Source organism: Pristiophorus japonicus, chromosome 9 (genome assembly GCF_044704955.1).
Source record: "Pristiophorus japonicus isolate sPriJap1 chromosome 9, sPriJap1.hap1, whole genome shotgun sequence".
NCBI lineage: Eukaryota > Metazoa > Chordata > Chondrichthyes > Pristiophoridae > Pristiophorus > Pristiophorus japonicus.
Window position 1 is genome coordinate 53,857,406 of NC_091985.1, and position 24,547 is coordinate 53,881,952.

Genomic DNA, 24,547 nt, shown 5'->3' on the forward strand with positions numbered 1-24,547 from the left:
TCTCTTTTCTGTCTTTCTTAATTTAATCTTTCCTTCACACTCTATTTCACGTTCCGTATATGATTTGACAATTACTTAAACATTCTAACTGACACTTCCTGGTTCAGACTCTGCGCTGCTCATTACCGATTCTTTAATCTGATTGGTTACGGATATACAGTTTCTTTTCCTGAGGCCCCCGATCACCTGTAGAGGGTGCTGTACCAAAATGGCTCCCCAATTACATCAAGTTCCAGTCCAAAAATCCCATTGAAAGCCTGTGGAGAAGTGCAAGTGTAATCAACGGCTGGCACAGTTCATTCGTCGCTGAGAGCAAAATCCAGCCCATGTTGAGCATGTCCTGATGGCATTCAGTTCCTCAGGGTACAATTTCAAATTTTGCAGATGACACAAAACTTGAAAGTATAGTGAACAGTGAGGAGGATAGTGATAGACTTCAAGAGGACACAGACAGGCTGGTCGAATGGGTGGACACGTGGCAGATGAAATTTAATGCCGAAAAGTGCAGTGATACATTTTGGCAGGAAAAACAAGGAGCGGCAATATAAACTAAAGGGAATGCATGAACATAGAGATCTGCAAGTATATGTGCACAAATTGTTGAAGGTGGCAGGACAGGTAGAGAAAGCGGTTAAAAAAGCTTACGTGATCATGGGGCATAGAGTACAAAAGCGTGGAAATTATGAAGAACCTTTATAATACACTGGTTCGGCCTCAACTGGAGTATTGCGTCCAATTCTGGGCACCGCACTTGAGGAAGGATGTGAAGGCTGTAGAAAACACTTACAGGAATGGTTCCAATGTTGAGAGGCCACGTACGTGGATAAACTGGAGAAGTTGGGGTTGTTCTCCTTAGAGCAGAGAAGGTTGAAAGGAGATTTGATAGAGATATTCAAAATCATGAGGGGTATAGGCAGAATAGATAGAGAGAAACTGTCCCCATTGGTGGAAGGATCGAGAACCAGAGATACAGATTTAAGGTGACTAAGAACCAAAGGCGACATGAGGAAAAAATTTTTTACACAGCGAGTGGTTAGGATCTGGCATGCACTGCCTTAAAGGGTGGTGGAGGCAGATTCAACTGTGGCTTTCAAAAGGGAATTGGATAAGTACCTGAAGGAAAAACATTTGCAGAGCTACAGGGAAAGGGCGGGGGAGTGGGACTAGGCTCAACTCCCGATGGGCATGAGCTCAACGGGCCGAATGGTCTCCTTCTGGGCTGTAATTATTCTATCATTCTATACTGGTGTCCCTCACTTCAAAAACAAACTGGAGTTGCTCAGAAAATGAAAGAAACTGAAGAACCACAAAGCAACTGCATCATACAGCCAATTCCAACCAAGTCATCCAAGTGATCAGTCCGAGAAGACCTCTGGCCCCATGCTAGATTCATCAGCCATCACCAAATGCATCAGAGAACCCAAGAAACTTCTGATGAAGGGATAATCTAAATAACCATTTAAAAAAAGGAATACATTTTCACTGCTCTCCATTGCATACTTTTATCTTCCTTTCATTACATAAGGTTCTGGCAAGGTGCAAAAGTATATTTTTGCAAAAACAAAATCAACTTTTTCCTCTAATCTGAATGAACATGATCATTATTGTATGGTTAATACATCTGTGTTTAAGGACTGAAAATAGGATACTAAATTTACAAAACAAAGTAATCTGAGCAAAGAAATATCTTAAAAACAGAACCCCTGCATTCTATTTAAAACAGACAAAGCTATAGTTGTGTATTTTCAACCTGAAGCTTTCAATGCCAAAACTGGTAGTTGACGAGAGAGAGCGAGTACAAGATATAAGTATGTCATCCTTTCCGATTATTGCCCCAGGCAAAATTATGCAGGTCTAAACCCTGAATCATTCAACCTCATCCTTATTGTAATCAAACCTCAGTAGCCTGTCAGTATGATCTCTCATGACACAAACTTGGCGGTTGATAAAAAGGCATTGGGTTCAATTTTCCCCAGTGATTTACGCCGTTTTTGTGGCGCCCGCCGCTTATTTTGGCCGAAATTTAAAATTCCAAGTCTCCCCAAAGATTGTGCGCCAGCACAAGCACTCAGTTACGATTTTTTTTTAGGTAAGTTTTTCTTTGCGTCATAGGGATGAAACCTGATGTCTTCACCAGTTTTTCACATTTATGCAAGTTTGGCCAACTTACATTTTTCCGAGGACGTCGTATGTGATCATTCCCAAAAAACCTTCTGGACACTTAAGAAAAAGCAGCATTAAAAAAATCAGTGCAGAAAGAGGCCATTGTTTTTAGGCGAAGTTTTGGAGGGAGTCAGGAACACATATATATGCATCATGAAGCTTAATTTTTTCCAACTGAAAACTCAGAAAATGGAAGTTTCATGCAATTCTTTAACTTTTGATTTTTTTTTAAATATAAAAGTGCCACGCTATCACCGAACGTCTCCAAACCGGACTCGAGGGTCGGACGGCACAATGGGTACCTCGCCCGGTCACAGGGACTCGGCTTCGAAAGAAGCCCGGGAGGGGGGGGCGGGGGCAGGGGTTGGAAGCCAAACTGAAGGCATGAGAAGCCTTACACTATGCAGCAAGCAGCATCAAAAGAAGCCTGGGGGGTGGGGGAAAGCCGAACTGAAAGCATGAGAAGTCTTACACTATGCAGCAAGTAGCATCAAATGATGCCCGGTTGGGAGGAGGGGTATTTACCGATCTAAGCAAGCCTATTGTGCATGCTCAGACCTGGTTGTGGTCCATACTAGGGCGTCGACCTTGAAGAGACAGCAAAGAAGCTTGTCCTGCCTGCTCATTTGAGCTTCTTGTAAAGGTACAATTTAATCATGGGGGTAATAGTGACAATGCCATATCTCGTGCAAGCCTTCTGCATTATGGTGCTGTGGAGACAACAATTGATTCGACATCATCGCATGAGGAACCTCAGAGCACATAGGATGATCGGCAGGAGGCCTTATCCACGTCGGGTATATCGAGATAAGCATTTGTACCTGCACCTGAGTTATGCAGACTGTGTCAGAAGGCTGCGTACCCGCAAAGAAGTTGTAACTGAGATCTGTGAGTTAGCAAAAGCAGACCTACAACCTAGAAGTGTCAAGAGGACTGCTTTGTCAGTTGAAGCGAAGGTTACAGCTGCACTTTCATTCTATGCATCTGGATCATTCCAGGCCACAACTGGGGATGTGTGCGCCATTTCTCAACATGCAACACATATCTGCATTCGACAGGTGACTGCTGCACTATATGCCCGGAGGAATGGCTACATGAGGTTCCCCATGACCGCCCAAGCAATGCGTGAAAGCAACACAAAAGGATTCCACTCCGTTAATGTGCTGCTTGTGTGTGACGACATGCATCACATTATGTCAGTTGATGCAAGATAACCTGGGAGCACCATGATGCGTTTATCCTATGCGAGAGCGCTACATCTATCGTGTTTCAGCAACAGCCAGAAGGGCAGAGCTGGCTACTGGGAGACAAAAAGGTACGGCCTCGCCACCTGGCCCATGACGCCCCTAAGCGTAACCCGAATGGAAGCCGACCAGGAATACAACATGTCGCACATTGCAACGCACAGCATAATAGAGAGGACCATTGTCATCTTGAAACAGCGTTTCCAATGCCTGGACCATTCCAGAGGCTACTTGCAATACTCCCCTGAGATTGTCAGTCAGTTCACTGTTGTGTGCTGCATGCTGCATAACTTAGCCATCATGAGGCAGCAGTAGTTGGTAGTAGAAGACCGACCTGAGGTGAGAGTGGCTGATGATGAGGAGGAAGATGCAGACGAGGTGGAGGAGGAGGAGGACGAGGAAGCTATGCAACTACCTGAAGTCCCTTTAATGATTGTTCGAGCCTTGCGCCAGCTGCTCATCCATGAACGCTTTGCTGCCTGAAGGCTCAGCGACAACTATTCCAAATGGACCATGTTTACTGTTTGAACCTGTTCGTAGTGTGTTGTGTTAATGGAACAAATAATGGAAATTATTCTTCTTGACTTCAAAACGTTGCGTCAATAAATGGAATAAATAATGGAAATGATTCAGTTATTATTTAAAATATATTTTATTCGAAAGTTTAACATTTGTTTGTAAACTTAACTTTAATAAAAATATTCTTGCATTAAACTTTAAAGTTTTCAGTTAAGATCACTTACAAACTTTTAAACATGTAAATTTATATAATTTACAAAAAACTTTTAACTTGAGAACACTTACAACAGTAACAATAATAATAACAGCAGCAAAGAAAGGCTGCATCCATCTCTCCTCCACTTTAATCTAAGACCGCTCGCTGCGCTTGGTCTTGTTGACTCCACCACTGCCCGCAGGCGGTGGCGCAGCATTTCTCGGCTTATTCTTTTGAACATCTCAGGTAATATGCACTTCTTGATGCGGGGGGGGGGGGGGGTGGGGGGCAGCCGGTAATGTGGAAGGCCCGGCTTGGGGTTCTTCAGAGGCTGGTCTGGAGATTGGAGTGGGAGTGACAGTGGCAGTTGATTCTTTCAATGGGCGCAGGGTCTGGCCATATTCCCTTATCGCAGCAGCTAACTCCAACATTCCCTCCCTCATGTTCACTGACAGCGCATCAGCTACCTGCCATATTCCCTCCCTCACGTGCACCGACATTGTATCTGCTCCTGAGACAGTTCCTCCCTCATATTCCTGGACAGTGTTCCCATTTCTCGTGAGAGTGTTCTTACTTCCCCCGACAGTCCCGATACCTCATCACCCACCCCATTGATGGTGTCCAGGAGAGACCGCGCAAGGTCAATGCTCTCTGCACTCATTGTCATCATCTGGACCACATCTGTTAGATCCTGCACCTCAGGAGAGCACTGTCGAGCTCTCCTTCCCCTCCTCACCCTGGGGTGTGGCTCGCTGCATCGCACTGGGACACGCAGCCTCGGACGGTGGGGCCCTGGGTGTGCCTCGCTGCACCCCACTGGAATCCCCAGCCTCGGACTGTAGGAAATCATGGAATGTCCCAGCAACATTCGTACCACTCAGGAAAGGGGCTGGCACCTCAATGGGAGACACCTCCATCTCCTCTAGAGTGAGTACAACAGTGGGGGCTTCATCCATTACCTCCATCCCCATAGTCTGGAAGGTGGAATTGGAAGATGTTCTCCTCTTGAGGCTCATCCGCGTCTGAATCTTCTTCTGCATTGGTTTCAGCCTCATCAGGGTTGGCCTCAAGTTCTGCAAAATATAACAGAACAGACAAATGGTTAGCAGCAGAGGAGGGGGCAGTGTGGCATGAGCAGGCACACGCAGCACAGGCAGCAGGCTCATTTGAAGGACCACGATGAATGATAGCACATTCCATCAACCAAAGCGTAGTTGACGGAAACATACCCATGAACCGAAGCATGGCTAGCACGCAGTACTTAACATTCAGCAAAATCAGGCTCTGGTATTTACAGGACTTACCCTCTCCCTCAAGTGTGGGCCCAGCTTGTGTCATGGTGATTGCTTTTCTCTAGGCAGGACCCATCAAAGCAGCGACCCTGTCTTCCAAGGGTATCACAGTGGGTGCAGATTTGCCGGGCCTCCTCCTCTTCGAGTTCTTTTTCCTTCTGTTGTGTTCCACCGTCCTCTGCAAAGATGAAAGTAGAACTTTTTAAAAAAGAGGGTACCTTTTTGCTGGGTGGGACATATACAGCTGGTCATATTTACAATTGCAATTCCATTGAATAAATGAAAATATTACTTACACCAACTACTTGACCAAGGTCCTGCCACTTCTTTTTGCACTGGCCTCCAGATCTCGGGGTGGTCACCATTGCAGTAATCTTCTGCAAGTTGGTTCCAGCATTTCTTCATTTCTTTTGGTGAAACTTTTATGTGACCTCTGCTGGTGTCCAGCTCGTGCCAACCGGCCTCAATTACAGTAACCAATGCCTCCACTTCATCCTGTAAGAAATTCTTGGTCCTTGCACTGCGTTGCATCTTCTATTACAACTCCGATTTTTCCAATGAGAATTAACGTTCTCTCACAATTGGCTCTTTAAAAATGGCCGAATGCAGACCGGGAGCTGTACTGGGCATGCGAGCCCATAGCAATCACGTCAAAAACATCCGGTTTTTTTTCCCGCGCATGCGCAGAAGGGGGGGGGGGGGCGGGGGGAAGACATTGTTTTTTCAGCACAGACATTAGGCTCCACCCGCCTAAAGCCAAAGGACAGGCTATGCGGCACCAATTTCAAAAAACAGAACGGGGAAACTTGCTATTTTTTTTGGAGTCGTCAGGGCCAAAAAAAATAACTGGCAATACGCCAAAAAACAGCATTGGGGAAAATTGAGCCCATTTGTGTGGTATGTTTCACATTTGAAATAAAGTGACAGGTTACCACAAAAACAAAATCAAGTATTCTATACTGCAGCAATAGTGTATTACTATTTTAGAAGACAGTTTGAGGTGTTGTAATACATTGCAATAATGCACTTCAACAATGTTACTAAATCTGTCTTTTATAATTCACCATAAGAACTTTCAACAGTCGTTGCCCCACGTTTGAATAGTGAAAAGGCAGTTTTTGATGTGACTTCAATATACACTATTTATTGGCACTGCAAATTACAAGGTTAATGTGCACTAAAAGGAGAACCACTCGTTCTCCTCTGTGCAACACTATCAGCTAAGAGTCAGAATCAGAATTCTCTTTGAAGAGGAAGTGCTTTGTCTCCAAACTGTGCCTTCACTTGATAGCACAGTGAGATCAGGAACTTAACACATGTGCAACTGCAAACATAAACCCATGTCCTTCAATTATGCATCATAACACATTTTATCACAACCAGTTCACGTTTTTCCAACTTTCTGAAAATATTGTAATCTCCAGCAACACCTGCAATAAATTATTTTTCAAGGGTTTGTGAAATGATGCAAAACAGCCGAATCATATGACAGACAACATTTAATACCAAGGGATTCACATCAGCCATTTCCTTTTAAAAAGAGAGTCTTTGATGTTGACTCTCTTTCGTGTACTTCTTTCATGGTACATTAATAAAAATAAAGGCAACTCAGAGTAACCAGAGTCTCAAGGACGCATCTAAAGTTACAGCACGGCAGGTACCTGATGAAATACAGATTAATGCTGTTTGAATAGCAAATGAATGCCACTGCTTCAACGTGCCAATCAGGTAAATAATATGGGTGGCACTGAATTACTTTCATTTCTGCAACCAGACCTGCTGTTTTCACAGCCCCGTGTCCTTGAGGCTCAATTATCAAAATGTGGAACCGAGTGTTAACCATACCTAACACGCAGTGATGCAGAAGAAAAAAAGGCAAATGTAACATTAGAGTTATATGGGCGGCGTCAAACCAAAACAGGTATTTAAAAAGGCAGTAAATATAGGTCAACAGGGAGTTAGATGTCATAATTTAGGCAAGCTGAGAACAGGTGATAGAGATGAAAGTGTGGATAATAATGGGGAGTAAGCATAGGATTATAGGGTTTCTAAATTGAGAAGGACCACTGTAAATTTGATTTGAATTTTAACCAAAGCACTTTTTGTCCTCTTACCTTTACAAAAGGCAAACCGAAGTTGCTAGTTTTCTCTGTTCATTTTTATATATCATACCTCATTTCCTCAAATCTATTTTAAGAGAACTAGATTTAAAACAGGAATAGTAAGCTCTTCAATGCAAGAAAGCTACAGACTAAATGGAGGTCATGCAAGTCTATTTTTTACAGGAACTCCTGAGGCAACACTGCAAATGCTTTTACAAAAGATTAAAATGGCAATTTTTTTTTTAAATCCCCAAATTATAATGATTTTTTTGTCTTCAATAGCTGGTTTATATGTATTCCATATAGGAAAGGAGTTTGGTTAGTAAAACTGGAAAGCATTTTTAGGCACAATTATATTCTTAAATGCTGTACTATATGAATGTTAAGCACTGAACAAAATGGCATCAGTGACAAAAGTTAGTCTTCTTGTCAACAACTGCATCCTATAACTGCTCAAACAGACAGAAAAGAATTTACCTTCGATGTTCAAAGCATCCAGCCTTACCAATGTTGCTCTAAAACTTATTTTTTAAATATCTTCAAAAAAAATTCTCAATTTCATATATTCACATTTTGGGGTTTGTTATTTCTCAGTGCCAACTTTAGTGTTTTTGGTACGAGTTGAAACTTGAGAGAGCCCAAAGGCAGCCAAGATTGACTTGCCATTTAACCTCCCATTCCTCTATGTGAGAAAACATAACTCAATAGTGCAGTATGCAGAGACCAGATATGGGTGGTTTCAAGTGATGTTAATAGCAGCAAGGGGTGCAGGAGAGACGAGACAGAGTTTACCATGGGATGGCCACAATTTTGGAAAGGAAGTCCACATTCCAAGCTATTTCAACTGGAGCTATTTGGGACTTAGAATCCATAAAAGGCACAAATTACTGAGAATAATCAAGGACAAAAAACACGAAAATCATCGAAGCTAAAACTAAACAAAAGGTTTTCCCAGCATGGTTTGCCTTAAAGATAGCCTAACAAAAAGCAGTTCAGAAGTACACCAATCCCGAATTTTTAAATTGCTGCTGGGAAAGAGAATGGACCTCAACTTTTCAGCAAAAGAGACTGAAATTCAGATGTTCAGCAGTGGCCAGCCAGGAACAAAAAAAAGCAGATGCTGTATTTCTGAGCACAATGCCATGTATTTGTGTTTTCCTAGCTGATAAAGAATGTATACTCAAGTTAATACATTCAATTGATACAGGTGCAGCATCGAGAATCCGGAATCCTCATGACCGAGGCCGTTCCGGATTCCGGACATGACATCACGAGTCCGGAAACACCCTAAGCCCAGGTTCAGGTTTTTACGGATTTCGGAACGTCAGAAAAGGGGGGGCCCCCGAGGAAGGTGTTCGGGCGGGCCCCGCCGCCCAGGTGGTGTTCGGGCGGGCCCCGCCGCGGAGGCCCCAAGGTAAGGGCAGCAGCGGCGAGTAGGGTGATGAGGCGAGGCCCGAGGTCGGGCAGCAGCAGGACCCCAAGGTCAGCAGGGTTGGCAGGTCCGGATTCCGGAACATTTTACGGATTCCAGATGACCTTGCCACCGATTGGTCCGGAGTCCGGATCCTTCCGGGTTCCAGAACATTCCGGATTTTCAAAGCTGCACCTGTACTGCCAAAGTTCAACTACAATGTTTTTATTACGATGGGCAGATGTGGACATTCAATGACAGTCTGAATATCATATACAATGCAAATAATTTTTTTAACCAACATTTAAACTGAACTGTGAGCAAAACAGTTCAACTCTTTAAATCTGTGTCTACAACAAAGAGATTTGGGGTATTTACTATGGACAATGCAACTGAAGGAGTCTAACTCACATCAAAAACATTAACAGTCGGCACTGAGAAATAAATACCAAAGTGGGAATGTATGAAATTGAGATCTTTAAAAAAGCTATATTAAGAACTTGTACGGCAGCAAAGCTACTTACTGTATGTAGAACAGCTTTGATACAAGATTAAGTTTGTTGAATTCTCAAAACAAAATGCATATACTTCTGAATGCCAAATCTAGCCAGTGTTTGACAATTTTCAAAGCTGGGCATTCTCAGAGCTCTATACCCATGATTCGTATGCCTAATGAAAACAATGAATCCAAATGCTCACACAAGACATCTGCTTCAGTTATAATACACTGGACCCTTGGCTTGAACAGATAAAATTAATTTAAAAAGTCAAAATCTATACTGGTGTTGGCAATGGATAAAGATTTGTTACAGAAAAGCTCCCGACTAGTTGAAACTTGCACTGGGGAAAAGCCCAATACAAATCTCGGTTAATAACAAAGCATCCAGTAGAGAAACCATTGAAAAAAATCCTGATGTTATTTATGTTGAACTAGAACACATAAAACCAGGAGAACAATCACCGCTAAAAGGCACAGTAAGAAATATTTATTTTTCATTGGAGATTAGTGTCAAATAAAGTCCAGATGGTATTTATAAATTCAAAAAATTAGTTTCTTATGGTCTCCTTTTCACTGCAATATTTGGGTTTAAGGAGTTACTTTCGCATTTTCCCACCATAAAATGTAGATTTTATGCCTTTCAGGTTTTATTCATATTTTACTTTTTTCATATTTATATTGGTAGCCAACATTTAGAAGCCATACAACATAATAGAAGAATTAAAATGGAGGGAATGATGGGAAGCTTAAAAAAACTAAATTCTACTAAAACTTATGTGGAATCCATGTAAAGTTAAAACAGATGTCACAATAAATCGATTTTGATGGTTCTATAATTTAGAGTACTTCGGGGGTCCTTAGTCACTAACTATTTTTTTCTATCTTTTCCTCTTGTTGCTCAAGAAATAATATTCTTTTTTTGTCAATACTTGCATCATCTCACATATATGTTTATATTTTCATTTCTTGGGAATATGATTCCAGATCTCCATTATAGCAACTGAATTGGAAGAATCCCCTTCCCTGCTATGAGTATAATGAAGTACATCATATTAAAACACGGAACAGGTACTGACTTTACTTCCAGAGACACTAAGCCAGTTTTTAATTTTTTTTAAAAAACAAGTTAATTCTGAGATTATGGTCCTCAAATCAGCAGTTTATTCATTAAAACATGTACTTAAGTTTATGAATATAAAAGTACACAGTTCAAAATTTCCATGAATTGTAAAGAAGTTTGGAGAACCTATTTACTGCAGAGAAATTGTCTCAGGGGCACCCCTGATGCTTCAGTAGGTAAAAGCACTAAGCAGTGTGAATCAGACATGCAATTAGGGACTGGCACCACAATTGGCCTCAGTGTCCTCTGAACAGTGGTGATGGGGGCACAAAGAGTATATCCAGGTAGGTTGGAGATGGAGCAGTATAGCTAGGACGGAGTATATAGGTGGATTTTAATCAGATGAAGGTTGAAGACAGCAATTCTGAAAAGGAGGAGGACAGTGCCCGAGAAGGGGGAAAGAACCATTTAGAGTCATCAAGCATGGAAGCTAAGAAGGGAAATTGGACGGTCAGGAGTTTAGTGGAAATGGAGGTAGAGTGAAGAGGAGTTGGTCTCATCAACAACGGAAGCCAAGGATAGTGCAGGGAGAGCTGGGATAAGCTAGAGAGAGTAGGGGGGTTCAGAGCTAGAATAGGATGGGAAAGCAGCAGAAGCAGATGAACCAATGATCTCAATCTTGGTGACTAATGGTTTAAGGAGGTGATCGGTAGTAACGGAAAGGAGGCTGGGGTTATCTGCCCTTCAGGACGATTCTAGTGCAGCAGGTGGTTTTGGCAACTTGGACTCCTCCAAAACGCTGCCGTCAGTATCCTACCCCACACCAAGCCCTGCTCACCCATCACTCCTGGATCCCAGTCCACCATTGACACTAATTTAAAATTCTTATCAGTCTGTACAAAACCATTCATCGCCATACCCCACCCTATATCTGTAACCTCCCCCAGGCCTACAAACCTCCGAGAACTCTACATTCTTCAAACTTCGGTCTCTTATGCATTTCTCATTCCTTTCCTCCATCATTTGCAGATGTGCCTTCAGCCTTTTAGGCACCAAGTGCTGGAATTCCCTCCCTAAACCTCTCCCTCAAACCTACCCCTTTGACCAAGCTTTTAATGATTCTCCTAATATCTCCTTCAGTTAAGAGTCCATTTTTGTCTGATTCTGCTTCTGAAAAGTACTTTGGGATGTTTTCCTATGTTACAGGTGCTATATAAATGCACATTGCTGTTGAATGAAAGGCATATGTGATTAAAAAAAAATGGAAATCAAGTTATTTGCATATTCAAGGTGCTGCAAATAGAAGTGTTCCTGATTGTCAACATTTGTTCTCAATTTTCAAGTTTGCAGGTTGTGAGGTTTGCGATGAGTTCCACCAAAAATACATTTAAGCACGTAGCATATCACTGCACTCCACATTTTCCACTTCTACACGCTAGTCGGTTTCAACTGCTAGCTTTAAACTGTCTAGTACAGCCTGCAGGAGAACGAGAGCCAAGAGTCTCAGAACATTAAGTTGTTCCTGTCAGCTATGATCAAATTCCTCAAGAAAGATTGGTTAATACTTAGTGTCATTACTTAAAACTTCCAATTTTTTAAGCAACTTCTCACCATCATCTTAAAGCCCTTTTATAAATTGGTGAAGGGCTCCCTGACTACAGGTTACGCTTTCAACAATGTGAGTCTACATAATCTTCATCTCGTTATATTATTCAACCTGTAGGCTGCAGATCTTGTCAAATGATTTTGTTTTGAACAAAGCACTTCAGTTCTAATGACAGACATGATAACGAAAAAGAAAACTGAAGAGGTCTTACCAGTAGACAACATCCAGTGGAGCAAAATATCTCCTGTTAATTAGGTCAGCAAAGAAAGACTCTGTTTCCCTGCAGGCAGTTCCATTACCAATAACAATGGTCAAACAGCTTTAGACAGAAGCAGAAAAAAAAATTACAAATAGTTCTATATCTGAGGCCAGAGTGCACCAAAAATTAAATTAAAATCTCTCTCAATTCAATTAACAACGGCAAAATGTCTTGAATTTTTCTCATCAGAAAATAGACTAACTACTATATGGGAAGACTCAGAACTGCAATTGATCATTTTATCGGTTCACATCATATGTGCATAAACAAGTGTTGAAACATTTGGTTCAAAATACAACCTTGTGACTAAGTTTGTACTTTTGGCTTCTTTTATAAATTCCCCTATTGGACTGTTCAGTCACCCGAGAACTCGTTTTTGGAGTGGAAGCAAGTCTCGATTTCGAGGGACTGCCTATGATTAATTTATTATCAGTGTATTGATTATTTGACACTCTAATGTTGCCAGTCTGAACTGCATTTCCATGTATAGTATGATGTATTAAAGGATTGATGATTAACAAGTCCATTGTTCAATTATTTTTCTATTCTCACCGAGGCATTTTGTAATTACTTCTTTTTTTGCAATGTTCTTGAAATGTAGGCAATGCTGGCAAAGCCACATTTATTGCCTATCACTAGTTGCTCCAAGTTTGTGGTCAGCTTTCTCCATGAGCCGCTGCAATCTTGATGGCCGGCCTCCCACATTCTACCCTCCGTAAACTTTGAGGTCCAAAACTCTTCTTGCCCGTGACCTAACTCGCACCAAGTCCCGTCACCCATCACACCTGCGCTCGCTGACTTACATTGGCTCTCGGTTAAGCAATGCCTCGATTATTAAATTCTCATCCTTGTTTTCAAAACTCTCCATGGCCTCACTCCTCCCCATCTCTGTAATCTCCTCCAACCCACAATCCTCCGAGATAACCTCGCTCCTCTAATTATGGCCTCTTGAGCATCCCCGATTTTAACTGGTGGCCTTGCCTTCAGCTGCTAAACCTCTCCACCTCTCTTTCCTCCTTTAAGACACTCCTTAAAACCTACCTCCATCTGCCTTAATAGTTCCTTTTGTGGCTTAGTGTCAAATTTTGTTATAGAACACTCCTGTGAAGCGCCTTGGGACGTTTTAATACGTTAAAGGTGCTATATAAATACAAAGTGCTGTTGTTGATCAACACATTAATGTATGTAATTGGATCGCTGGGATCTAAAGTCAAAACTGTAAATTAACAATATTTGAGGGCCTTTTCACTATTCTGAAGCTATGCTTAAAAATTCATTTCACGTACACAAAACAGGAAAAGAAAATCACACTTGCATGGTCTTTGTAAAGAACATTTTTCAATAGTAGTGTATATTTTTTTTGTGTACTTTGTTTCTATGAAATAATAACCCTGTCTAGATGATTAATTGCCATTTTGTTTGCTCTGAAGGATTGATTAAGTGTTAACTTTTCAGTAGAATTCTTTTGTTTTCTTACACTGTAAAAACCTGCGCTTACTCCCATGAACTGTGATATATTGCATTTGGATTCCAAAGTGCAGTGCGTGGATTGAGTTTCATGGAAAATGGGTTTCTCCCCATTAACTTAAGTGTTGCATATTAAAAATTCAATCATGCCACTGAAAATAAAGGGAACTCCAATTTAGGCCTAAATGAGAAGAGTCGTGTGTATTTACTAAAACTGTTTATATAAAATGGATTAGTTACACTTTTCATGGTTTAAGTTCTTCTGACCTCATTCTGTGAATTATTTTCCAGCATACCAACATTCTACAATTACTCTATACTTGAACTCCACATGTCTTTGGCAACCATCATAATTTAGTCCAATGTGGAGGGATCCTTATTATAACATATATATCTTCTGTAACAATCATGAAATGATAGCTAAACCTTTATATCAAAAGCAAGGAGCTCTCCCTCCTAAACTTTTCTTATGAAAGCTGTATTGTTTCTTCTTCCACATGCAAAGAACCAGTTACATATGCAGCATTAATCCCATTAAAGTAAGAGAGCTCTGTATTCTTGGTGAAATATAGAAAATTACAGATGGCCCATTTACCACACAGGTAAAGGTCTTCGGTAAAGGTCTTCACAAAACAAACAATCACTGAATGCAAAATAAAAAACTAGTATATGCAAATAAATTTATAAACTACTTGAGCCAAATTTATCTCCAATCAGGTCAAAGACATTGGCTCCTAATATGAGGCCATCACTTATGGTGGTCTTCTGAACATTTTTGGCACAATTTTTATCTATGTAAGTAACATACTTAAACAACATGACTTGCAGAGTGCCTGAGTCAGATCACATTTATATTTCATTGGAAAATATTAAGCATGGACTTTCATTATTATCCCTTATTAAGTTTTGTAGTGACTTTATCCATTTTTTGTTTCACCATACAAATCAGATACAAAATATTCAGAAGGAATGAACACACGCATACATAACATGCATTATTTAATTTACTGTGCCAAAAATCATTAATTACTTCATCCATTTGCAAATCAAATTACAAAATTAGATGTAGCAATGCCAGACGCATGGTATAACAGTCACACCTGTATTTATGAAGCAGATGCCTTATCTTTTCAGCTTCACGCTGCGCTCCTTGACCAAGTAGATATATCACATCAGTATGAAGTATCTGGTCTAGAACAATAGCATGCTGGTTAGCGAAAGATCAAATCATATTGTGAATAGGATAATATACATTTCCAAATATCCACCATAACGACAGAACTCTTTATACCAAAACAGGCCTTAGTACATTAATTTCAAGATGCTATTTGCCATTTAATGCTAGCAAAAGAGCAATGCAATCAACTACAGAGATCAGAAGATCTTGAATTCTGGAACAAAGCACTCATGTACATTCCTATATCTAATTTTGAGGAGTTGAAACTTCAAGATGTCACGGTGCAAAAAAGTTGGGCAGTATTGGATTGTTCTAAATGTTTTCACTGTTCTTTACAAAACATCATTATTAGCACAGGATTAATTAAAGGACGAGACTGCTGCCAACGAACTGGAAGTAGCTGCGCATGCACAGTTCCAGTGTTATTTTTGTTTGTCGCCGCCGGACTTCCCAAAATGAGGAATAAAATCTTGCTCATTTGTAGTTTAATTTATTAATTATGTGAATTGTTGAATTTATTTAGGTATGAGCCATTTGTTTGAAACGGGATTGTGATCTGCTTCAGTGTTTCTGATCAGACATTTCTCCTAACAGCTCCCATGTTGACAGTCCTGACAAGTGATAAAATAGGTTAATTGTTTTTAAATTGACAGTCCGGGATGAAGAGCAAAGGGCCATGATACCAGAGATTGAGAAGGAATGAGAAGACTAGGTAACAGTGAGGTGACAGCAAGCTCGGCTTTTAAACACCTTGTCAGAGGAAGGGAAGATTGAGGGATTGGGTAAGTTTCAGAAGTTTAAGGTGCCAGGAAAGTACAGATTAGTGCAGAAGAGAAATGACGCTAATTACTGAGCGCTTAAAAATGGTTTTCAGCCGAGCTAGGATGGTTGGGGGTTCTTGACTGCAGAGCTACACGAGCCGTTGTGAGCATTATTTTTCAAATTTGCTCATTTTTTTTTAAATTTACGTAGCTTCCAGTTCATTGCTAGGAGTCACTCCGTTAATTAAATGTGCTAATGGCATCTAGTGGTAGAATATCAATGCTGCACTAACCTTCCTTACATTGGCAGACTGCCTGAGTTGGACATCTTTTAGGTTTTCTACAGTATCTGTATGGAATGATAACTCTTCACTGGATTCTTGGATTTGTGCCTAAATCTTGCACTGATTGGCACTACCATTTTGAAGTAAATTCCAAGCCCAAAAGGATACGTTTTAAGTTATGAATGGGCCTCTAATTAAACCCATTAAAAAGTTCAATATTTGACACCTACATCTTTAAATTTTATTTTATTTCCACAATTGTATTGCTCTCTTCTTCACACATAAACTGTTCCATTGTTAAGTTATAGATAAAACAGACCATGCAAGAAGCATTATTGGACATGCAACAATTGCAGAGGTTGAGAATGTAGAAGAAACAAATGTATTATTCAAAATATTTGCCATTATATAATCTTGAAATGTTTCAAAGCACTTTATCCAATTACACCAGAGTGCAGGAACTATTACATAGCTACAAGTAGCAGGCATTCTGCATTAGTAACATCCCACAAGCAGCAATGAGGTAAGAGACCAGTTAATTTTTGTTTTGTGATATTAGCTGAGGAAAGAACTCCCTGCTCCTCTTTGAATAGTGCCATAGGATCCAAGTTTAATGTCTCATCCAAGAAATAACCTCTCCAACAGTACATCACTTTGCGAACAATGCAATGCAGCGTCAGTCTAGATCATGCATTCAAATCCTGCTATGCCGTTTATACAACATGGGAGTAAGAGATTATGTGCAGTACCATCTATCTACAACATAATGGGCCAGAATTTGTGGTGGGTAATAACGCCGAACTAACAGCATTCGTCCTGAAGTTGTGGTCAGTCATTCACTGCTCCGACTGCGCTGTGGACCAACCACTCCACCCAATCTCACAGCCAGCAATCAATGTAATCAATGAAAGTAACGAAAACATGCACATTTCTGCAACAATATCACTGTTAAATATCCCATTTAATGTTAAGCCTTGATGGAATAGGTGTAACTGGGGTTTTAACAGTGTATTAACTGGTAAACAAACATTCTGGCCCTGAAAAACTAATTTTTATATTTGTGGCGTGTCAAATTTCTCCATTATGATAAAAATTTAAAAAAATTTTAAAAACTTTTAAAACTATTTTTTTTTTAAGGTTGCTCAAATATCAGATTCTACCTTATCCCCAATGTGAGAGTCCCACTCTTTGTTTCACTCTCTAACATTTTATAAAAGTCTGGATAAAAGCAGCTTCTCATTTCTTGGATTCCTGTCTGAGAATTCTGTAATATGATTGGCTGCTTAGACAGCTTGTTGACAACACAGCAGCATGCTCTAGGGGTTCCCACCAGAGTGCTGAAATCAAGTGTGTGTGCATCTTTCTTCGGGGCCAGTGGCGAACAATTTTGCTTCGCAAATCACGGGCCAATATCTTTTCCGTGTGGGTTTCTGCAAAACCCATCAAGTTAGACTCTACACCTATGATGTGTGGAGGTTGTGGAAAGAAGAATCCCAAGTCAAAAGTCTACGAGCACTGATTTTAGCTCAGGATTTTAATTAGCCCTTTTTTGTGTTCAAAAGTACTTCGCTGACACTATGAATTGCATAAAGACGAACCAAACTTGAAGAATTAGAAGTACCGACATGCAACCCCACCCCACTCCCCTCCCCAACCTGCGGTTTTCAGACCCACCCCCCACCATGTCCCAATCTTTCCCGCCCTTCCTGCTGCCGCACTCTGAGCCCTCCAACAATGTCCCAGATCTTTTCCGATTGCTGTGGACTGTCCCCCACAGTCCCCGGTTCCAGCCTTCAATAGCTGTCTTTGCCGCTCGGTAGCTGCCCAGCTTCTCAATCTGGTCAGCTGCCGGGTGGGAAACAGAGTTTAAAAAATGCTAATGAGGTCCAGTCATTAAATTCACCAGGACTTCTATGATCCCGGCATTTCCAGGCTACCCCCCAGAAAACAGGTCCCATCTCCCTCACCATAAACACCGGGGTGTGTGTATCTCCCTCAGAAAGTTATCTCAGACAAATGGACCAATACTAAAACAATTGTATCAAGGTTTCTGTAAGTGAAGCTGGCCACTTGTCATGGGATAATTACAGATGAGGAAAGCCATTCGGCTACCTTAGTTCATCCATCCAAAAAGATCCTAAAGTTTCTCCATTTCAGCATCCAATTGTTTCTTAAATTATTCCACGGTTTCTGCCTCCACTACTATATCTGGAAGTCTATTCCATACATAATGGCCTAGAAATCCCGGCCTCCCCAGGTGCATATGGAATGTGTACGAAACCGGGAAGGCATCGCAAAAGCCGGTTTTCAGCGCACAATGTGCATGTGCTGAAAACCAGCTTTTCCGATCTGCCAAGCTCTGGCTTGATAGATCCTCCCAATCCCCACAGCCAGGACAGTCACATAGGCAAGATTGCGGTATTTGCCCATGTCTTGCTCAGCAAATGTCCTGAAAACTCTTGCGTTGGAAAAGCAGGCGCATAGCCTACTTTTACAGGCATAAGAGTTTTAAAATATACAAAAAACATGGTAAAATAAAATTTTTAAAACACATTTTAATGTTAAAAAAACCCTGCCCACAAAGGTAAGTTTATTTTAAACCATAATTAAAAAATGTATTTAAAAAAATAATTCCGATTTTTAAAAAAGACATTTATTAATTTTAAAAATTAATCTTAAATATGTGGTGTATTTTTTTCTTTTTTTTTTTAATTTGTGTTTGGGTGTTTGGGGGCATGTTTCTCAATCATAATAATGGGAACTCCTACTTACGGAGTTCCCATTATTATGAATGAGAAAATACTGTACTTGGTTGGCTGCCCAGTGCCATGTGACTCCAGCTCCAACATACGGAGGCCCCAGGACTGGGGTCGCTGGTGGGTGCAGCAGGATAAGGTAGGTGCGCATCTTTTTTTACCTTTTTCTATCGAGCACCAGCGGAAACCACAGGACCGGGATTTCTACGCCACGATGTAAGAAGAAGAATGTCCTGATATTAACTCTAAATTCGGCTTTTACTAATTTGAACACATTATCTTGTCCGACTCTCGCAATTTAATTTATTATTCCACATTTACCTTTTCTATTCCGAAACTCCTTTGAAACTTTCACTGCTTACCCCCAAGCCCTATAGGTCTCTCCCCACAATATCCTCCCTCGTTTCCCTCTCTCATTCTTTGCACTTAGCAACTTCTCAATGTCCATCTCAGCTTCTCTGAGCCTCCCTTCTTCGAATTCACTGGCCTGCTGTCCCTCTTAAGCCTCTCCCTTCAAACCAACTCTTCTACTTGTATTCATAGCCACTTCCTTGACCACACCATCTCCCACTGCATCTCCACTCCAGTGACCTTGATCAGTAACAAGGCCATCTCTAGCCATTTCCTTGTATTCCTCACACCCCGCCTACTCCATCCCTCCTCTCCCACTCCAGAGTACGGTAGCATTGTTGTTATGTTACTGGACTAGTAATCCAGAGGCCTGGATTTAAGATCAAGAGACAGGAGACCACGAACATCATCAAGCAGACCTAAAAAACATAGAAAATAGGTGCAGGAGTAGGCCATTCGGCCCTTCGAGCCTGCACCACCATTCAATAAGATCATGGCTGATCATCCACCTCAGTACCCCTTTCCTGCTTTCTCTCTATACTCCTTGATCCCTTGAGCCGCAAGGGCCATATCTAACTCCCTCTTGAATATATCCAATGAACTGGCATCAACAACTTTCTGCGGTAGGGAATTCCACAGGTTAACAATTCTGAGTGAAGAAGTTTCTCCTCATCTCAGTCCTAAATGGCTTACCTCTTATCATTAAACTGTGTCCCCTGGTTCTGGACTTCCCCAATATCGGGAACATTCTTCCTGCATCTAACCTGTCCAGTCCCGTCAGAATTTTATATGTTTCTGTGAGATCCCCTCTCATCCTTCTAAACTCCAATGTATAAAGGCCCAGTCGACCCAGTCTCCCCTCGTATGTTAGTCCAACCATCCCGGGAATCAGTCTGGTGAACCTTCGCTGCACTCCCTCAATGGCAAGAACATCCTTCCTCAGATTAGGAGACCAAAACTGAACACAATATTCCAGGTGAGGCCTCACCAAGGCCCTGCAACAACTGCAGTAAGACCTCCCTGCTCCTGTACTCAAATCCCCTAGCTATGAAGGCCAACATTCCATTTGCTTTCTTCACCGCCTGCTGTACCTGCATGCCAACTTTCAACGACTGATGTACCATGACACCTAGGTCTCGTTGCATCTCCCCTTTTCCTAGTCTGCCTTCGTGTTTTTGCCCCCAAAGTGGAAAACCTCACATTTATCCACATTATACTGCATCTGCCATGTATTTGCCCATTCACCTAACATGTCCAAGACACTCTGCAGCCTCTTAGCGTCCTCCTCACAGCTCACACCACCACCCAGTTTAGTGTGATCCGCAAACTTGGAGATATTGCACTCAATTCCTTCATCCAAATCATTAATGTATACCGTAAATAGCTGGGGTCCCAGCACTGAGCCCTGCGGCACCCCACTAGTCACTGCCTGCCATTCTGAAAAGGACCCGTTTATCCCGACTCTCTGCTTCCTGTCTGCCAACCAGTTCTCTAGCCACGTCAGTACATTACCCCCAATACTATGTGCTTTAATTTTGCACACCAATCTCTTGTGTGGGACCTTGTCAAAAGCCTTTTGAAAGTCCAAATACACCACATCCACTGGTTCTCCCTTGTGCACTCTACATCCTCAAAAAATTCCAGATTTGTCAAGCATGATTTCCCTTTCATAAATCCATGCTGACTTGGACCGATCTTGTTACTGCTTTCCAAATGCGCTGTTATTTCATCTTTAATAATTGATTGCTGAAGCAACACAGTTCGTAGAAGCATAGAATCATGGAATCAGAGTGGTCACAGCAGAGAAGGCGGCCATTCAGCCCATCGAGCCCATGTCAGCTTTCTACAAGAGCACTTAAGCTAGTCCACTCCCTCACCCTTTCCCCATAGCCCTACAAACTATTTTCCTTCAGGTACTTATCCAATTCCCTTTTGAAAGCCATATTGAATCTGCCCCCACCACCTTTTAGGCAGTGCATGCCAGATCTTAACCACTCACTGCTTCTCCAGTCTATCCACATAACTGAAGTCCCTCATCCCTGGAACCATTCGTGTAAATCTTTTCTGCACCTTTTCTAAGGCCTTCACAGCCTTCCTAAAGTGCAGTGCCCAGAATTGGACACAATACTCCAGTTGAGATCGGATCAAAGTTTTATAAAGGTTCATTATAACTTCCTTGCTTTTGTACTCTATGCTTCAATTTATGAAGCCCAGGATCCCATTATGCTTTTTCAACCACTTTCTCACCCAGTCCTGCCACCTTCAATGATTTGTGCACATATACCCACAGGTCTCTCTATTCATGCACCCCTTAGTTTATATTGCCTCTCCTCATTCTTCCTACGAAAATGCATCACTTCACATTTCACTGCGTTAAATTTCATCTGTCACGTGTCCGTCTATTCCACCAGCCTGTTTATGTCCTCTTGAAGTCTATCACTATCCTCCTCACTGTTCACTATAATTCCAAGTTGTGTGTCATCTGCAAATGTTGTAATTGTGCCCTGTACACCCAACTCCAAATCATTTATATACATTAAGACAAGCAGTGGTTCAAATACTGACCCCTGAGGAACACCACTGTATATCTTCCTCCAGTCCACAAACAATCGTGGCTGCAGCATGGCTGGTGGAAGGCTGCTGAGTTCCCGTGAAGGAGACTACAGATGACCTTTCAGGACAACCTCAACCAGGTGTGGACCAAGAAGGCCTGGCTGTAGACTCTACCACCTCAGCATAGACTGGCTGACTGGTTGGCAGGTAGCGGCAATGGCTTTGGCAGAGTGACAATGATGGGAGTAGGAATGCTGTCATCCTGAGAGAGAATACCAGGTTGCTGCGCTACAGACTCACTGCCACTGCCCCTGCCCCAGGGTGATGCCTCAGAGTTCCTAGCAATCTGCTGGAGGACAGATTGCTGGCCTGCTGCAACACCCTGCAAGCCCCTTTCGAGACTCGTGAACCCAGCTACAATGGCAGCAGTGAGTTTCCACTGTAGCACTAAGCCACTGGATTACTTTTGCCTGTGCTGTAATGAAAGACACAACATCGCCCATCACACATTGCATCATGGCTGGGTCCACAAGGTCTATCCTGGATGTGTCCATCATTTTCAGTGTGGAAATCATGGGCTCCAAGCTCGACACAAAGCTCCGTCCAATGTTGGAGCCAGACTCCTCCATGCTCGTTGACACTGACAAGAGGCTCTCTGGCAGGATTGCCATTGCACCCAAGATTTCCACGTGCATACCCATCACCCTCCTTCTGAAGGCCACTCCATCGAGGTCATCATCCGAGTTGTGTGCAGCAGAACTCATGCTCCAACTTGCCTTCCAGGGAGCTGTCCCCCAAGTTACCCTTTGCCCCTGGCCTTGCCGCAACCTTCTCTTGTCCGGTGCCTCATCATGTGCAGATCCCGCATCTATACTACCCTCTACATTCCACGCAGTGCTATTTTCTGAGCTAGTGTCTGCGAGCGTCAGATGCAGTGTCTACTTCTTCATCTCCACTCTCCTCCATGACTTCGGGGACAGGCTGGCCTGCTGGCAGTTCTTGGTTATCTGAAAGCAGAAAGGCAAAAGAGTTGGGCTGTAGTGAGGGGAAGAGGGGAAAGCAAGATATCCATGCATTCACCGTCGTCAGTTTGTAAGTGAGAAGAGATTGTGGGATGATGGAGAAATGGGAGGTGAGAAGGAGGATTAGGAATGACCGCTTTTGTCCCCGGGGCTTCAACTTCACCTGGTGACTTCCCCTCCAATGATGGGGGTGTGGTGCATTAAGCAGTGTGTGTGGCTTGTGGTGCAGATGGTGAGATATGGCATTGCTGAAGCCTTCACTCACCTTGACTTGCTGTGTGAGGTGTGAAACTTCTTTCGGCACTGTATCCAGGTCCGCGACACGACACTGTTGGCCATGCTGTAGGCAGCTATCTCTTGCCAGAGCCTTCTGCAAGTGGGCTTTTTGATGGCTTCCTCTGACCCTGTGGGAACAGGGCACCCTGCCTTCTCTCAACTGTCACAACTAATGCCTCAAGAGCCGTATCGGAGAACCTTCTGGTTCATTCTCTGTTGTTGCTGAGCCATGCCTTCAAACGCCAATGACAATGAGGTGCTGCGGCATCAAAGCATCTCCCCTTTAAGTAGTGCAGAAAGCCTAGGTCAAACATTACTGGCCATCAGACTGTACCCGATATTGTCACACCTGTTGAGCGCTAAGCTAACAACCAGCAGCACATTTAGAGCGGAGATCAGCTCTCCAATCATGTAAATCAGCAGGCAGCATGAATTTTGCATGCTCCCTGCACCACGTTGAACTGTCGCAGCCAAATAGAGTTGGCTCATGATACCACCTGTTTTCGGGCCAGATCCAATTTTTAGGCCACAGTCTCTCCCATCCTGGTTATTCCTCATGGTATAGCCACCAATTGCATTCCCTCAAGTCCACGGTGCATAGACATGAGCGTATCTGGTGCACAATTGTTTTAGACAGCCATAACCAGATTTGGTTGGACCAATAATCATCTTCTTTCGTATGGTAGTAGCAAAGCAAATCAAATGTCAATATCTAAGTCAGATATCCAGGCCAAAGTGGGTAATGACAGCCTTCTTGCAGCCCACTCTATAACATGATTTTAGATCACAACTAATGTCGTCTCAATGGACATCGAACTTGTCGTTAAATCAACCTCCCGGTAACAGTAGCAAACCAACAAGCTGGACCAATCAGTGAGAGAGCACTTGGGTGCCAGTGATGATAATTCAGTCAGATTCAAGGTAGTTATGGATGAGGACAAGGATAGACCAGGAATAAAAGTCCCAAATTGGGGAAAATCTAAATTTCTATATCGTCGTTAAATCGACCTCCCAGTAACAGTGATTTGGCCATAGTGGACTGAAAACAGTTACTTGGTAGGTAAAGGGCTCAGACCAAATATGTGCCCTTAAAGAAAAAGGGTGGGAATAACAATTCTAGAGCCCCCTGGATGTCTAGGGACTTACAGGGAAGGATAAAGGAAAAAAAGGGAAGCACATGTCATATACTGACGACTATATACTGTAGAATCTCTGGAGGAATATAGAAAGTTCAGAGGTAAAATTAAAAAGGGTATTAGGAATTCTAAAAGATAGAATGAAAAATTCTTGGCAAGTAAAATTAAGTAAAACCCAAAGATGTTCTATAAATATATTAAGAGCAAGAGGATAACTAAAGAAAGGGTAGGGCCTGTTAGAGACCATAAAGGTAATCTTTGTGTGGAGGCGGAAGATGTTGGTATGGTTCTTAATGAATACTTTGCATTTGTTTTCACAAAGAAAAGGGGCAATGCAAATACTGCAATCGAGGAGGAGTGTGAAATTCTGGATGAAATAAACAGTGAGAGAGGAGGTATTAAGGAGTTCAACA

The 24,547-nt window shown here is 42.1% G+C and overlaps 1 protein-coding gene across 1 annotated transcript in view; it reads right to left on the reverse strand.

Annotated features, from left to right (window-relative positions):
• Positions 1–24,547, reverse strand: part of srbd1 (S1 RNA binding domain 1) — a 384,714-nt gene that overhangs the window by 268,118 nt on the left and 92,049 nt on the right. The window contains exons 14-15 of the mRNA XM_070889352.1: positions 14,919–15,009; positions 12,304–12,411 (exon numbers count right to left, since the gene is read on the reverse strand). Coding sequence (XP_070745453.1) covers positions 12,304–12,411; positions 14,919–15,009 — 199 coding nt within the window. The remainder of the gene's footprint in view (positions 1–12,303; positions 12,412–14,918; positions 15,010–24,547) is intronic.